The sequence below is a fragment of the Gastrolobium bilobum genome, unplaced genomic scaffold, assembly GCF_033153095.1.
Source record: "Gastrolobium bilobum isolate Gb01-03AN ecotype WA unplaced genomic scaffold, APGP_CSIRO_Gbil_v1 utg11542, whole genome shotgun sequence".
NCBI classification, from domain to species: Eukaryota; Viridiplantae; Streptophyta; class Magnoliopsida; order Fabales; family Fabaceae; genus Gastrolobium; species Gastrolobium bilobum.
In genome coordinates, this window is record NW_026898298.1 from 408893 (window position 1) to 424520 (window position 15628).

General features: G+C 40.0%; 1 protein-coding gene and 1 pseudogene across 1 annotated transcript; one reads left to right on the forward strand and one right to left on the reverse strand.

The window, feature by feature from the left end:
• Positions 1-321: 321 nt before the first annotated feature.
• On the reverse strand, positions 322-3853 carry LOC133314647 (uncharacterized). The gene is made up of 8 exons (XM_061516151.1): positions 3831-3853; positions 3512-3630; positions 2960-3405; positions 2318-2686; positions 1632-2220; positions 1144-1192; positions 759-813; positions 322-366 (listed from the first exon to the last, which is right to left on the reverse strand). The coding sequence occupies exons 1-8, from the start codon at positions 3851-3853 to the stop codon at positions 322-324; spliced, it is 1695 nt and encodes a 564-aa protein (XP_061372135.1).
• Positions 3854-6015: 2162 nt separating this feature from the next.
• LOC133314648 (probable transcription factor KAN2) lies at positions 6016-6460 on the forward strand (annotated as a pseudogene).
• The last annotated feature ends 9168 nt before the right edge of the window (positions 6461-15628 follow it).

Genomic DNA, 15628 nt, shown 5'->3' on the forward strand with positions numbered 1-15628 from the left:
ATAAGTGTACAAAATCACATTGTATACAAGGAAACCCACTCCCTAATTACACTGTGGTAACAAAGAACAATACTTTGTTCCTTGATCAAGCTAAGTCAATATTCGGACAGGATATTACAAGGTTACATAATTACAGAACAGTAACATCTTAAGAATTACAACTGCAACCAAACACTGCTACCATCCGAATGTCATAGAATCTGTATATGCTGGATCATCATATCTGCATCCTTTTTTGGTCCTGGTGTTGTTCATTAATTTTGAGGTGGTGCAGATCCAAAACCATTACCCTGGAAACCTTTTTCAATAATTCGAATGCTGTTATCCTGCAACCACATTGACAGCAACTGTATCAGCACCACAAATCTGAAAAAGACATAGATTTAATCATATGAAGACATGAGAAGCTGTTAATATCAACTGGATCAGATGAATAAGAAAAGATGTTCGATGTATATTCATGACTTTGGCAAGTACAATGTAAAGGAAAATGGTAGGACTGGTACCTTATATCTCATAATTCACATTCAGAGCAATCACCAACAAATACACAGTTAATATACTGAGCCTGCATACAAGAAATGGGAAGAACATTCAGAATATTATATGTTAATGATTCCAATTATAGGATTGTACTACTTCATAGCACATATTTCATCCCTGAGAACATCAAAGGCAGAACAATATTATTACCTACCTGCAGAAACTTATAAGTTGTACACTAGTGTTTTGATTTTTGATCATTTTAAAAAACAAACCATCAAAGCCAAACTCGAAAATGGTGGATTGACTCCAATGTCAGATAACAGAACCCTATAAGAAAAACATCAAAAGCATGCACATCTATCATGATCACTTACAATTAGTTCCACCATATCTCATAAACCGATATACCATTATGCCATATCACAACCCTATTTAAGAGTGTCTGCATAAAACATTAATTTACTGACAAATAACCTGAGAACTTCAGCTAATGGATCTACCTCTTCTCATTATTGACATCAACTAAAAAGATTATAAAAACTTTACTGATTTGTGCTGTCCCATTCAGATTTAGAGGTGTAGTAACCACATTTAGCATTATGGGTAGCAGATTAATTGATAGTCACAAAACATATCAGAATCATGGCCTTCACACACCAGTTCCTTCCATCAGGTACCAGCTTCATTAGAATAAACAGCTTATCACCTGCATAAAAATTAGAAAACAGACAAATTACATTATAGACATATGGGGTTACTAGCAGGGGGTATCACTCACAACAGTAATAAGTACAAATATGTTCAGTTCATAAACCTGTGTTGTCTATTGGTACACTTACCATACATATCAGTTATTGTTACCTTAGTACAAAAATGCTGAGTTGGTAACCTCCTGTAGCAGATCATTTGAAATGTTTCAAATTCCATACATGACACTGGATCCAGATCCAAAACAACCGATTTTCCATATTATATGTTGTGCAATGTCAGTCCATAATTTGCTGTCATTCGTTAGAGGTAGCCAAAAGTATTAACACTTTACCAAGTCTAAACCTGTCCATGCCAAAAAGTAGCCTAACCAAGCCTTGCGCTATATATAGTTAAAGGCCATCAAAAAACAATGACATCAATCTATAGGGAATTACTCAGCAAGTCAGCCAGGAGACACTTCCTTTGCTGATCATTGCATTGCATGAAGACATCTGTCAGAGTTGTATCCTTTCCCAACTGCACCGCAAGTTTAACCATCTGTGAATCTGTTAGATCTCCAACTTTTTCCAGTTCTTCCATAATTGACATCCGCCTTTTACTCCCATTAGCTTGATGCTGAAAGCATGAAACAAGCTTGTCTATACCGTCACGGTAGTTTTGATTGATATCTTTCATGACATCAACTATTGGAGCAACCAACGGATCTTCTGGTCTATCACGTTTCTTTCCCTTTTTGGCAGTAGCGGTAGACACATCTGAGGGCGGCACAATTTCTTCAATTGGGACTTCTGGTATCACTGGATCTGGTAACGGTGTGGGTATATAGTCCCCTGTGAGGTCTAGATACTCGTCAGATACATTCACACTCTCTGCATTGCATGCCGCATTTGCCTCCAAGACATTAACTGATTGTCCCATTGTCTCTGCATTACCTCCTGTTGCTGCATCCTTGCCAAATATGGTTCCCAAAATATCATAGTGGGGGAAAGGCTTGTTGTAAAGGCCCTTTGCAGTTGGGTGAGACTGTGGATAAAAAAGTCATGTTAAACACTGAATATAAAAAAAAATTACAAACGTACAAGGTGACATAATTGAAACACAAAACTTCAAATTATAGCACCTTAACCCAGTCATCAAATATTCCCTTCTCCACGTCAATCATTTTCTTCGAGTCATTCCACCCGAACCCACTTCCACCAGAACCTCCTGTCATTTCATAAATGGCATTGTACTGTTTTTTCAACAATTTGACCCTGGAGGTTATGTGAGGGATGGCTTTAAGTGAACAATCAGGTATCTTGAGATGCATCATCCTCTCAATTGCATTAGAGAAACCTTGTTTGAAACCGTTCTCACCTCTCCACAGATGTGCAATTTCAGTCATACATTCGACCAGGATCTTATCTTCCTCGGCAGTCCAAGTGTGATTACGTTTGTTTCTGAAACTCTGGCTTTCATCCGTCATAATGTCGGTGTTCGTAGATTGTACCTGCGATAAACAGTTTCAAAATCATTACACTAACCATGTCAATAGTGTTCTGCCATAACATTAACACGATTTACATAAGTAACACTGCAATTGCGTAAACACCCCTTAACATAAACAAACGTTAAATCATTAAGTTCAGTACACGCCCAATATGTTTGTCAAAGTCTTCATATTACAACATAAACGCAAATAGCATGAAGTGTACATAACGGTACAGTGGAAACAAAAAACAAAATGCAAAATGATTGGTTCATCTCTTTATGAAATTCAAACATGATTCCTCCAGGTGTTAAACATGTCATGTGCCATTTGATCCCTGCGCAGTGTCCATGCATTAGATGACTCAACATGAGTGATCAAATCAAGTGCTCCCATGTTATCATCAACGTGTTGCATATCAACTTCTTCACCGTCCAATGGATCCACTGCCATCTCTCTCCGAATGTGGTTATGAAGCAAACAACATGCACTAATAATCTTGCATTGAGTTTTAACGGGATAAAAGGACTTCGATCGGACAATAGCCCACCGCCCCTTAAGCATCCCGAAGCAACGTTCAATGACATTTCTTGCAGAGGAATGTTTCATATTAAAAAATTCTTGGGCTGTCCTTGGTTGGGCACCGTGCCTCCATTCACTAAGATGATATCGTTGTCCTCTATATGGCGTAAGGAAACCTTCCCCATTCATGTAACCAGCATCACCTAGGTAATAGTATCCTACATCACAAGTTACAGTTAACTTATATCAAAACATGTAATACAGTAAGTACAATAAATGACCCACAATAAATTATCATGGCAATATATGAGTCATAGTGCATACCTTTAGGAACCTTCAAACCGTCTGGACGACTTATGGCATCTCTTAGAACCCTAGAATCTGCAGCTGATCCCTCCCAACCAAGCAAGACGAAAATAAACTGACCATCTTGAGAACAACCCCTAAAACATTAGTTGCTATGTCACCCTTTCGAGTCCGGTATCTGGCCTTGCCCCCCTGTAAGGGGTTAATCTTTATGTGTGTCCCATCAAGTGCTCCCAAACAATTCTATAATTCAATTTATAATATTAGTAACACGGAGACACGATTGGTGACGGACATGTATAGCATGAATTATGAGTCACGTGGAATAGTAAATTACCTTGAACCATTTCCACTTATCATCGGTCGAGTTTTCCAGGATTGGCTCTGGTCATTTTAGAAGTTTATCATGACAACGTAACACTGCAAGCAAAACATTAGAGAACTGTCTACTAATGGTTTCACCCGATCTCATGAATTGTCTTTTAATTATCCTGTTCTTCACATCATGTGCCAATATGTGAAGAAATATTGCAACCATCTCCTCTACACCCATATGGCTCGTCGGTTGAAGTTTACCAACAGTTTTAAGCAACCCACACAAGCTATGAAAACACCTCTTGTTCATCCTTGTATTCTCTATACACGCCGTGTCACTAATGTGAACAATCCTAAGGAAATTGACTTCCCTTACTCTAGCCCTCCCACGATGGTCTACTGACACTCTCCTGCGTCTATTTCTCCGGTTTTCAGCAATGCGTAACAAAACAGCACATATACTAACAAACATGTTAGTCAGTTGATGAAAAAACTCCAAATGAGTAATGAGCACGAGTATGACATTAAACTCCATTCCATTGTCGATGGCCATTATCTAACACGTCAAGGACAAAAATTTTAAGTTAAGTAATTACCAAAAAAAAGAAATATCTTACTCATCGAATAACAGATAATGAACATTCTTCTAATATTAAAATCAATAAAATGAATTTAAAATCCAATGACTCTCAAAAGCAGAAAAGTTAACAATGTTATATTATATCTCTCTAAATATTAACATTGTTATATTATCAAGTTCGCAACCTTTACAGCCAATTGACTATCAAAAGCATAAAGTTAATAAAGAATTCAGAAACAAATAAACCTAATTTTTTAATGACTTGTTTTTGTAAAAATGCAGTTTTGGTTATAACATCTAATAATCCAACTATTTTTCAATAATTTCCCGACTGCACATAACAAGGCGACCAAGAGCATTTAGATCTGAAAGAAAATAGTTCATGTTTTATTTGTCAGTATACATACAGTTGAAAAAAGACTTTTATTTTAAAGCAACAAAATGTAAACATATAAACAATTATTTATAATCTCTAAGATTTTATATTACGTATAAAGAGTAAACCCTATAAGCATAAACACCCCAAAACCGCTAAAATATTTATGACTTATAGAAAAAGACAAAGTTAACATGTCAAATATAATTAACAACTCATGCTTTCATGTAGGACCTGTAAAAAAAAATGCTAGTTAACCTAGTGAAGTTAAATAACTTCATATCAATTTCGAACCTTTTCCCCTCACATGCTATTTCATTTTGTATACAAGCCTTTTTGACTTATTTTCCACTACGATGCAAACAAGTTCATTTGGCATGCTGTAATCCATCATCATAAATACTGTGCTATTTGAAGCATTGTCTTACAAACATAAAATTAGTTTAATTTAATAGACCAAGAGAAGTTTCCAAAGTATGGAAAAAAAGTATGAACAGTTCATTATTGATTGTTTGGTTGTTCCTGATAACAGGGAAACATTCTCCTTTAAACTAGAGTCATAATAATAAATCAACCCTTTAGGGATCTGTTTGCACATATTTCAGCTTAACAAACCAAAGCTAACTCTTTGTCCTAGCCAAATCATCACAGAGTAATTTGAAAAAAAATTAAAACATATAAAACAAGATGGTAAGGGAAAGATGATATCATGATAGTAATTCAAGCAATCAGAGAATGTTCTAATTTTTCTTTTTTAATCGAAACAAATCAGAGAGAGGGGGGAAAAAAGGAAACAAAAGATAGTACATTTGTTAAAAGGAAAACAAGTTCCTAACTTATTAACCTTTTTAATATCTTTTCCCCTTCCTTATCTTATTATCCATTTCCATTTGTCATTCTCTTTCTCCCTTTCTCACCCTGACTACCCTACCACACCCGTCGACAACAGAAACAATCAAATCTATGCACTGCAACTAATACTTAAAATTGATTGAATGCTTAAAACCCCCATCACACCCTTTAAGAAACTCTAATTAAGTACCCTTATCTCTTGCATTCACTGAGCCAACCCTCCATCTCAATATGCTAATATTTTTTTGTTTTCCAAGCCTTGAAATTTATTGTCCTATATATATATATTGCACAACACAAAACAAAACTTAGTAGGAGGAAAATTTACATAACTGAAGCCAAAACAGGATGACATACACATACTTGTTTGGTTTGTAGGAAAGCTTGTGATAGGCAAGGATGGAACTATTCCCAGCACAACCAGACTTCTCCTGAAGACAAATCAGCCCTCCAAACAGCAAACCCACTTCAAGTTGCAGGAGAAGTACTACAACAGAATTCAGACATGGACTTGGGGTTTTGGAACAGAGGTTTGGACTCTAGCCCAACTCCTTATCATCATCATCATCAATGTCCAAAAAGGATACTTGCTTTGATCATGACCTCGACCAACTCCTTATCATCATCATCCTTTAGATTCCAAAACAGTAATACCAATCCCTTTTACTTCCACAACCAACCACTTTTCCACCACCACCACCAACAACAACCACATATCCAAAGCCTAAGCCAAGAACTTGGTTTTGTGAGACCCATCCAAGGAATCCCAGTATACCGAAACCCTCCTCCAATGCCATTCTCTCAACACCAACATCAACATCATCACAACGTCATAAATTTTTAATATTATTAACATAACTTTCAACACCTACTTCCCCTAAACCCAAACTGATCCAAATCATTTTAAAAAAGGTTGAATGTCTCAAGGGTCCATAAAATAAGCGTATGAATACATTTTATAGAAATGGATCAATTATAGGACATGACAAAATTAAAATTTTAACTTCTACGTAAGAGTTCAACAAATAACATATACACGCGGCTAACACCACTTACTTGATCTGGACAATGAACTTCAAGTGATGGAGAAGTATGATGCAGCTAACACCAGCATGTACCGAGACAGAGAGGACAACTCTAAAAATATGACTGAACGAGCTTCAACTGATGTGGTTCTGCTGAGTTACTCCTTTGCAAAACGGTAGAGCAGATACAAACGTAAATTACAAGGAATAATCTCACAAAAAGCTCTATAATTGGTCAAGCAGTCTCATTTTTAATTGGATTTTTATTAACCCAAAAATTTGACAATACGAATTCTCCTACTAGTTCATATATACAAAAACACACATATCATATATTAACACAAAGATCTGCATGTGTAGAACAAAATTCTCAATTCAAATAGATAACAAAAAATACTTCATGAAAAATTTCAAATAAAAGGCACCCAAATAATCTACATCAGAATAAGCCTTGTGGGGAAGAAAGTTGTCCACTTTAGACTAACCCCTTTCGATCTATTGCCCCTACGGTTAAAGATACAGGGAAAGCTTTTGATTTAAAAACCTGTAAAATGGTTTAGGCCAGAAATTAATGTTTACCCGTGAAGAACTATTACAAGAAGAAACATGTTTTACTCCTATAGAGGTGGTTTGTCATAACCTTCTTTTCGTTCTTCCTTCTTGTCCTGTTAATATTTTTACAACTTTGGACATAAAGAGGATGAACATAACTCTACAGAGTAATCTAGCTGAGTTGAAGATAAGCTTTGGGTTTTTCATTTTGATAAACGATTTACGAATCATCAACAGATCATATTCCATAAACAAATAGAAGCTGGGTGAGGTCGATAGTCATGGAAAGCAAACCTTCTGTCGAAAACCACCTTGCTTTCTTCCGGTCGCTACTTGCAGGAAGGTGCTCTAAGGAAGAGAACCTACTGCGCCCTAAGCTCCTGACCACACACTGAAGATTGCCATCGTATTATCTATGTTAACTTTTGAAAGGGTATATTGGTTACGAAAAAATAGCACAAACAGTGGTTTACCCGTGTTTTTACAAAAATCCACGTACGAAATAGCTTTTCAAACAGTACCGAAACATGTTCTTTTACATTTAAATTGAGAAAGCTATGCATTTTGAATAACCAGCTTTTTGTGAGAATCTCTTCTACCAAACATATGTATTCTGGAATCCTTCACTCAGTTGCCTAGGAAAATTGAGGAAAGACCCCAACCAAACGCCCCCTTCAGGAATTCTTCCCGTGCAACGTACTCTGACCATCGAAATGATCTTGCTCCTCAGCTGCTTCTCGCCACGATCGAGAAACTTTAGTGGTCCGACGGGAGTTTTCAAGTCCTCCCGAACCTCCACAACATCCGGTTGCACCGCGTGCGAAGGATCCGCTACAAACTTGCGAAGTTGAGACACGTGGAACGCGTCTTGGGTGCTATCCAAGTTCGAAGGCAAGGCAAACCGGTAGGAAACAGATCCTACTCTACCACGTAACTGGTATGGTCCAAAGAACCGCGCGCTCAGTTTACTCACTCCAAGTGCCCGAACAACACCGGTGACAGTGAAAGTTTCACAAACACGTGCTCACCCAAACCGAACTCCAAAGAACGATGCTCAACATCAACGTAGTTCTCCTGACGACTCAGTGCCTGCATCAGTTTTCCTCTGATCATCTGTCCCGACAGATGGTAAATCAGACAAGGTCCAATCCAAACAACTCTTTTTACCTCCAATTACAGACCAACAGGTAGGAGTTCTACACCTCCTACCAAACAGTGCCTCGTAGGATCCCATGCCCAGGCTAGCAAGGAACACACAACCACAAAACTCTACCAATGACAGGTACCTATCCCATGCAGGGCCCTGCTCCAAGGTGCACGCCCTCGACATGTCCTCCAAGATCTGAAGGGTCCGCTCAGTCTGTCCTACAGTCTGAGGGTGATAGGTTGTACTCAGTCTCAACTGAGTTCCAAAAGCTCTCAGCAGCGCCTCCCCGAATCGAGATGTGAACTTCGGGTCCCTATCACTAATGATACTCTCGGGCACCCCGTGAAGCCTCACAATCTCGCAAACATAAAGCTTGGCCAACTGCTCTGACGAAAAGCTCACCTTTACCGGAAGAAAGCGGGCAGACTTTGACAATCTGTCCACAATGACCCAAAAGAGTCATTAACAGCCTAGGTCTTAGGCCAACCCATCACGAAGTTCATGGAAATACTTTTCCACTTCCATTGTAGTGCCTCAAGAGGTGGAAGTTCACCAGACGGCTTCTGGTGTTCAATCTTCACTTTCTGACAAAACAAACACTTGGACACATACTCAGCTATGTCCTTCTTCACTCCTGCCACCAGGAATTCTTTTCAGGTTCTGAAACATCTTAGTAGCACCAGGGTGAACAGTAAATTGTCCCTTATGGCCCTCTGCCATAACCTCTTCGATCAACGGACCTCGAGGAACACAATCCGCTTCTCAAACAAGAGAAGTCCATCCTCATTCCAGACACACCGTCTTGGTTTTTCACGTAGTCGAGACACTCTCTCTGCACTTGCGCCTCTTGGATCTTCTCCATAAGCTCATTCCTGACTCTCACAGTCTCAATCTCGAGAAGTGCATCCTCAAACAAAGAGGTCACCGTCAGAACTCGAAGTTTCACAATGACGTCACGACGTCATCCGATTCTCTGGGATCATCAGTCATTCCCTCAATATAGGTGACCTACCCCACAACTCTAATCTACAAAACACTCGAGTGAGTTGGGTCCTATTCTATGACTCTAACTTCAACAAGACTAGCAATTTATAATCCAAATCCTCAAAATCAATTCATATTCATTTCAAAGTACTAAATCATAATCATGTTCCATTCCACCAATACATGTTAGTTAACCAACTCATTTATATAGTAACGTACCTTAGTTCACGTACACCTGCAAAATTTTAAATTTTAATAACATAATAGCTAAAAACTCTATGTAACGGTATACCTCACTCTCCATGGTATCTGCAAAATTGAGAGTTGGTCAAAGGTGAAATAACCTTGACATATATTAACACAGTTCATTGTACTCATAACATGCTTAACACTATCCATGGTGTTAGCATACCAACTACTCAAGACGCATAACAATGATCAACATAAAAACCTAGAGTCATGGAGACCACTCAACTCACAAACTATTAGTACATGCACTGCCTCGCATGTACAAGACACACGTGGCCCTTGCCACCAATTCCAAGTGTTACACACTCAGTTTCCCTGAAGAGAATTTCACATCCTCAAACAAAGCACCATCACGCTTAAGTAATGGCGTAAGGCATCTTGCCTCAAAACAACATGACCGGTGCTTCCCATGGAGACACGCTCGATCGGAAGAAGTCTTTCGCCGAAAGACCCTCAGAACGATACATCAACTCAGCCAACTCTGGTGGCGACATCAGATATGGAGCTAACGAAATAGGCCCCACACCAAGCAACAAGTCAATGGAGAACTCTATCTCCCTCTGTGGCGGAAACTCAGGAATCTCCTCCGGAAATACTCCGAGGAATTCCCTCACCACAGGAATGCCAGTGATATCCTCCTATGACCCACTCACTAAACCTCCCAACACAACATATCCGAAAGCCCCTGCTCTCAAGGCCTTCCTAGCCTGCAGCAATGAAATGTACGGCGAGGAACTAGCTGCGGAATCACACGGAGACATCACCACTCGCAAGGCACAACAATCAATCAATCAATCAACTATTGGACAATCCATCCACGCTAAGGATGATTTCCAAATTAGCCATCGGCACCCTATCAGATCTGCCGAGAAGTCAAAGCCCTCCCACTGAAACACGACATCTCGATGTACAGTGGTAGCATCACATATTTCTCCGGCGGCGGTAGTCACCCGCAACGGTGGAGAAAGCACAGACATGGGCAACTCAAGCCCCAAAGCAATCGGGTAGCAACAAACGAATGCGTAGCCCCGGAGCCAAACAATGCATCAACAACAAAGCCACCAATAGACACAGTACCTCTGACAAGGTTCGGAGCGGTCCGACTGCTGCCTATTCAAGGTGTACACACGCTCAACTGAAGGTGGCACTGCAGGTGCCGAAGTAGAAGCCATCGGAACCATCTGCAAAGGAACTGCCTGAACAGCTGCAGCTCTCGCCGTCGAAGACGGACAGTCTCTAGAGAAGTGGCTCTCCTTGCCACACAGGAAACAAACTAACTGCCCTGAAGCACAACGTCTCACATGCTCCTTTCCACATCCCGAACACCCCGGAGTGGAAGGAGGCCTAGCAGCACTCCCTTGCTGTGAAGCAGCCCTCTTGAACTGACCAGGCGCCTGCCTAGTAGCCAACTGTTTACCCTTGTCCTTCCCAGCAAACCTCTTGTCCTTCCAGGACATAGAAATAGGAGTGGAACTCGCAGTCCCCTTGGTCTCGTCGACCTTGGCCCTCTTGGCCTTACTCGCTATATAGACACCCTCAATGTCCCTACACTGCTGAACCAGTGTACCAAAGTCCCTCGAAGCAGCTCCAGCAATATGCTCAGCAATCACCTCACTAAGTCCTCTACGGAACTTAGCAGCCAGAAACATCGGAGTAGGAGGAACCATCCGGAAGTGCGCAAACTTCACCAGCTCATTGAACTTGGCCAGGTACTCGTCAACAGACATCGAGCCCTGAACCAATCTATCAAACTCCCCCTGCTTCCTCTCCTGCGCATCATAGGGAAAGTATCTGCCCAAGAAGCACTCCTCGAAGAATGGCCATGTCAAAAAACGACCCTGCATCTCACAAGCACGAGAGGTGTTCGTCCACCACTCAAGGCATCGCCCTCCAGCATATAAGTCGAGAACATCAGCTTCTGTGGGTTTGTACACTGCATGACCCGAAATATCTTGTCCAGCGACTCCAGCCATCTCGCCGCAACAATAGGATCCAAAGACCCTTCAAACACAGGTGGCTTATGCTTCCTGAAAGCATTCAGCCGGTGATCTATCACATCACGATCCTCAGCAGGCTCTACAAGAGTCTCCCTCGACTCAGCGACATGAGCAGCACTGCCAATGTGACTCAGGCTCTCATCCTGAACACTAGGTGGAGGCGGCGGCGGTGGCGGTGGTGCATGGCCTACAGCAGGACCAGCCCTCATCTCCTCCAGCATGACTCTCATCATCGTCATGTTCGCCATCCTGTTCGCCTCGAGGACATCCTCAGTGGTCCTCCGGTTCGCTTCACGAACCTCCTCTGCGGCTGTCCGGTTCGCCTCGTGAACATCATCCATCATTGCCGCGTTGGCCAATCTAGTGGCCTCCTGATCGGCTAACCTAGCCGCCTGCATCTCAGCCAATGCAGTCAGGATAGGATCGGGTTGATCCTCAGAAGTCTCACGTGTTCTCCCGGATCTTACCATGACTCTGCACGAGTTACACAAATTGTGAGTTGATCAAGCCCACGCAATGTGATCACGTATGCATCTTCATAATAAGATTCGACGGAGTAAACACACAAGACAGACACAACCAAACATCCTAGCTATTGCAATACATACAGGCTTTTCCCTCGAACCATTGCTCTGATACCATAAAATGTAACACCTCGTGTATACTCAGAATATTAACATTACATCGTATTAAGCGGTGCTTAATTAAAAATGCGGAATATTCTTTTTCTTTTCACTTATGACGTCATTATCAATTACTAACTTGATTACTTAATCAATTTCATAAAATATCGCCTGTATGTAAAATTGCAATAAGACATCTACTAAAATACCTCAATATATAGATAAAGTGTGTATCTAAATCACGGCATTACATCAAGTAATCCGGACAATATCCTCATACATTATTACAACTCCAAAATACTCAAGACATAATCAAGACATAATAATATTGTGTGTCATGGACAATCCCCATGCTCACCAAATAAACATAGTAAACAACAAGTCTCAACATAAAACTCCAAAACATAAACTGAAGCTATAAGCATAAAAGCAGCATGCAAATCCAGCACTCAATCATGGCAGCATAATATAACAGCAATCTAACTCAGCTCCGGCCTCCTGCCGCCTGAGGTCTCAACATTACCTGACCCTGAAATAAGCATTCCCCAAACGTGGGATGAGATCTCTAAACTAGAAATCTCAGTAAGACAAGGGGTCCTCAAGGATCTTCCACCCCAAGCTCACTTACATGTGCAATATAAGTTCAAAAAGCATTTATATCATTATCAGTTCCAAAACTATGTAGTGCAACAGATATCTATGGCATGTGTGTAATCACTATCTACTGGGTAGAGAAATGTAGGAATACGTCTATTCCCTACATGTAGTACAAGGAACACCGCTTGCACCTCACCCACAGCCTCACCCTCTTGTATGTTCTACATACTCAGGCTTACCGTATAGGTGGAACACCTCCATGCATATCAACAAGGCACTAACATACAATAGCTCAACAACATTTCCAAAATATCAAAAGCATGTAACACAGCATGCATATACCATATCCCCATGGGACATGGTGGAACCACAACATGGCTAAACCGAGGACACGAAAGCTTACCTCTAAGCTAGCTATCCAATGCCACAAGCTCAAAGTCCAATCACAACAAATCACAATCTGATATGGACCAAATATAAATCAATAATATGTACCACATGCATACAAATTAAAGACATCGCCTTTTCATTATGTTTTCAAGTCTTAAAGCTTCTAACAAAGCCACAAGCCCTTAATCCCATGATTCTGGCTTAGACCAATACATACAGAAGTTCAACTTCATCAAACTAGGGTCCACAAACCCCCAATAGCCTACTGTACACCCAACACAGCTACTGTTCTGCGAAATCCCAGAATATCTGGATATTCCTCGGGACCATATCTGGATATGCAATATCCAGATGTCTCACTGTCCATATCCGGATATGCAATATCCGGACCAAAACCACATATCCGGATATCCAATATCTGGATATCTGTTCGACAAATATCCGGATATTTCACGACAGAATGCAGTTTCTGCATTTTCGTGAAGATATCCCTTTTTTCCGATTTTAAACACCTAATCATGCATTTCTAGGCTTGTTCAACATTACCCAACAACAAGTTATCATCTTTTAGTCATTAAATGCATCAAGGTACCATTTTCAAGCCTTAAAACTCAAGATCAAAGGTGATGAAGCTTACCAAAGCTCCAACTCAGAAAAAGGATGCTCTTGGAGCTCACACAACAGCTCCAAGGTTCTGTCTCTCACTGTACACGAAAATAGTGCACAAAGGTGGTTCTTTTACACCACAAGGAAGCTCCTTGAAGCTTCAAAACACCTAAGGAAAGCTCCCTCCTTCCCAAAACATGAAAACAGCAAGCTTACCCTCTCAGGACAGAAGCCAAACTCAGAAATGAAGTCTCTTTCTCACTCACAAGGATTATTCACACTCACCCAAGTGTTTACTCAACCAAAGAGAAGAAGAAATGGAGCAAAGGTGGCAACTTGGCTCACAAATGGAGGAGAAAGGGTGACAAAGAGGTGGCTGACTTTAAGCTCAGCACACTCACGTAGAGAAAATAGTGGCACCTAGGGTTTAGTGCCAAGTGTGCCTATTTATAGTGATTTAACACATAAACACACAGTATTAACTTTAATTGCTACGCTTAGCATTTTAATCCCAAACTTTGGATTATGAAACTACACAATTTTCTAAGATTTATCATATTTTTCTTATATTTTTCTGAGCACCTTTCTGGTACGCGCTTTTCAAAGCCACTACCGGTTTCTAGCACAAGTTCTCATTATTTGGATTTGAAACTCGTTATACAAGTCCTACACATTATTCTAGTAATTATCATGTACTTACTTTAATTTTCCGGGATACTTTTTGGGTACGCATTTATACCGACTAGCAGAACCGGTATCTGCACTTTTCTTCCGAAAAGCGAATTTCAGCATTCTAACCCACTTATTAAGATTATTAAGCCTCATAAATAATTATAAGGGTCAATTATGGAATCATTTCCTATTTTTGCATAATTAATTAATTAAATTCCTTAATTAACGGTGCAGGTTCTTACATGCATGCTCTCACTAAAGGATTTTCAATTCAATTTCACATATTAAACACAACATTCATCGTATAATTAACCACTACAACTACTCCACAACTCAATTTTCAAATCACACAACAATCTATTTTCACAGAGTTCCAAGTTCATCATCAAAAATTTCTTAAGTTACAAAACTTTTCCTCAATAAATTTTATGAGCTCAATCATCATAAAACATCATTCTAAGACACATTTATCTAATACACAATTTCAATTTGAGGTTCCCAACCACATCAATTCAACCACGCATAGCTTAGGTTTTCAAATTTCAATACACCGAAATATTCATCAACATGGAGAGCAACTTACCAAGGATCAAGGCCTTGGACTCCTCCACACAATACTCAAGCAATGACTCAAGCAAACAACTCCAAGAAATCACTTTTCTCCAAAAATTCGTTGCATGTGTATGGAATTTCTCCAAATATAGAGGGTTTCAAGGGCTAAGGATGGTTGTGATGGGTTTGCATGGTGTTTTACCTAAAATTTCATGTAATGGAAGTTGGGTTTTGATGATGAAATTCAAGGGAGGAGTTTTTGCTCAGGCCACGGGTTGCAAGAGGAGAGGGGAGAGATTGGAAGATGATGAATAGTAATTCCATGTGTCTTTAGTCATTTTAAGTGGGGTGGGTCCCACTTGCCTCCTCATACATTTCAAATTAATTCAAATCTCCCACTTAAATCACCAATCTCTAAATAGTTCTTAAACTATTTATAAAGTCCAAATTTTAATATTCACCAAAGTCCTTTAATTGTCCTTGAGCAGTTTTAAGCTGATATGTGCGTTGTGGGCACGTTTTCCCAAAAATCCTAATTTTAATCAAATGTCATCAATAATAATAAATCTTAGTCCTACGTACCTTTTCCAACTTATATCCAAACTTAGAGCTCAAATT